This window comes from Sphaeroforma arctica, assembly GCF_001186125.1.
Source record: "Sphaeroforma arctica JP610 unplaced genomic scaffold supercont1.5008, whole genome shotgun sequence".
Lineage (NCBI taxonomy): Eukaryota > Ichthyosporea > Ichthyophonida > Sphaeroforma > Sphaeroforma arctica.
Window position 1 is genome coordinate 1 of NW_014035550.1, and position 1,485 is coordinate 1,485.

Genomic DNA, 1,485 nt, shown 5'->3' on the forward strand with positions numbered 1-1,485 from the left:
TTAAGTATAAAGACGTATAGACGATAGTAAGGTATATCAGCTCTCTACCTCGTGCCCTTTCCATTAATTAAGGAGCGCATGTTGACTCTGAGCTGATTTGTGTGGTAGCTTCGGTAGCCCTACGAACTAAAGTTAGAGGTTGTGTATACCCAAAATGAACAATTCAGTTATATCCGGTGCAGGTTCGTTCATACCAGACGAGCCCATGCTGCGGTCTGACAAACACGGATATGAAGAGCAGATTGAACTCGATATTCGTCGGTCTTATGGAGAGTATCCTCCAGGTATGTTGCCCTGGAGGTTTGATTAATCACGTAAATGTGTAGTTTTGTGAGTTTTGGCCTTTGGATTAAATGTGCTCCGAACTGGTCTGCGAGTGCGACTAAATCAATCATTTAATTTAGATATAACCAGCGAAGTCCGAACGAGCATGCAAGACGAATTGAGTGTTCTCATAAATAAACTTATCAGTCGAAACAGGCAGCTGCACTACTATCAGGTGTGTGTAAGGTGAGCCCGGCACGACTGTATTTATTCTGCACAATAGCTAAAAATATTGATTCTACTAGCAGCTAAAAAAAAAATTAGCTAAGAGGCCAGGAATTTGGCTGTTAGGCATGGTACTGTACTACTCTTGGCAATAAGTATCCGACGTCCTCTATTTAGTGTCGTCCTACCATTCTAGGCTGTTGTGGACTATCCTAAGCTCACCTCATGTATGCTGTGTTCCGTATGTAGGGCTATCACGATGTAATCGGTATTTTGGCTCAGGTGTTGTCCACAAAGGATCAGTTGCCGAGCTGCGAGCGATTGTCTCAATTTCATCTGCGGTGAGTAGTCTGCGTTCCACCGCTTTGTATATTTGAATAGGCACCATCGCATCTTCTTGTTTACTTCATCTCGAGGGTTCCACTGTTTTGTATATTTGAATATGCACCATCGCACTTTTTGTTTACTTCATCTCGAGGGTTCCACCGTTTTGTATATTTGAATATGCACCATCGCATCTTCTTGTTTACTTCATCTCGAGGCAGTGAATGCATGGCTTGGCTACTCCATACAGCGGTGCTCATTGGAGCCGTGTTGTCCTGCTGACATCCCACTTTGATCCGGCTTTTTGCAGGAGTTTCATGGCGGCCAACATGAACGAGGCTATGGCATATCTCAGCGCAATGTTTCCCATCATATCCGTCGCTGATCCCGAGTTATATGATTTTTTTCTCGAGTATGTCCTGCTGAATATGTGTTAACATACGCTGATAACACGCTAGTCGGCGAGTCTCTGACGCGCGCGCCATCACACGACCCCTTTCTCCTGCTTTTAATGCTTCTAATTTTGATAAACGTATATACAACTATTGAAGATCAGCAAAACTTAACTGGAACGCTAGTTAAATTTCCAACTCTACTTACGTCTCCAATGTTGCTCTATTCCCTCGCATGCAGGTGTGGCCTGACAGATATGCCACACTTCGCGCTCTCTTG

General features: G+C 44.0%; 1 protein-coding gene across 1 annotated transcript; it reads left to right on the forward strand.

Annotated features, from left to right (window-relative positions):
* Positions 1-404: 404 nt before the first annotated feature.
* Positions 405-830, forward strand: SARC_14717 (hypothetical protein; the record flags this gene model as incomplete). The annotated part of the gene is made up of 2 exons (XM_014291150.1): positions 405-499; positions 739-830. Coding segments are annotated over 2 exons (187 nt in total), but the record flags the coding sequence as incomplete, so codon positions are not given.
* Positions 831-1,485: the final 655 nt, after the last annotated feature.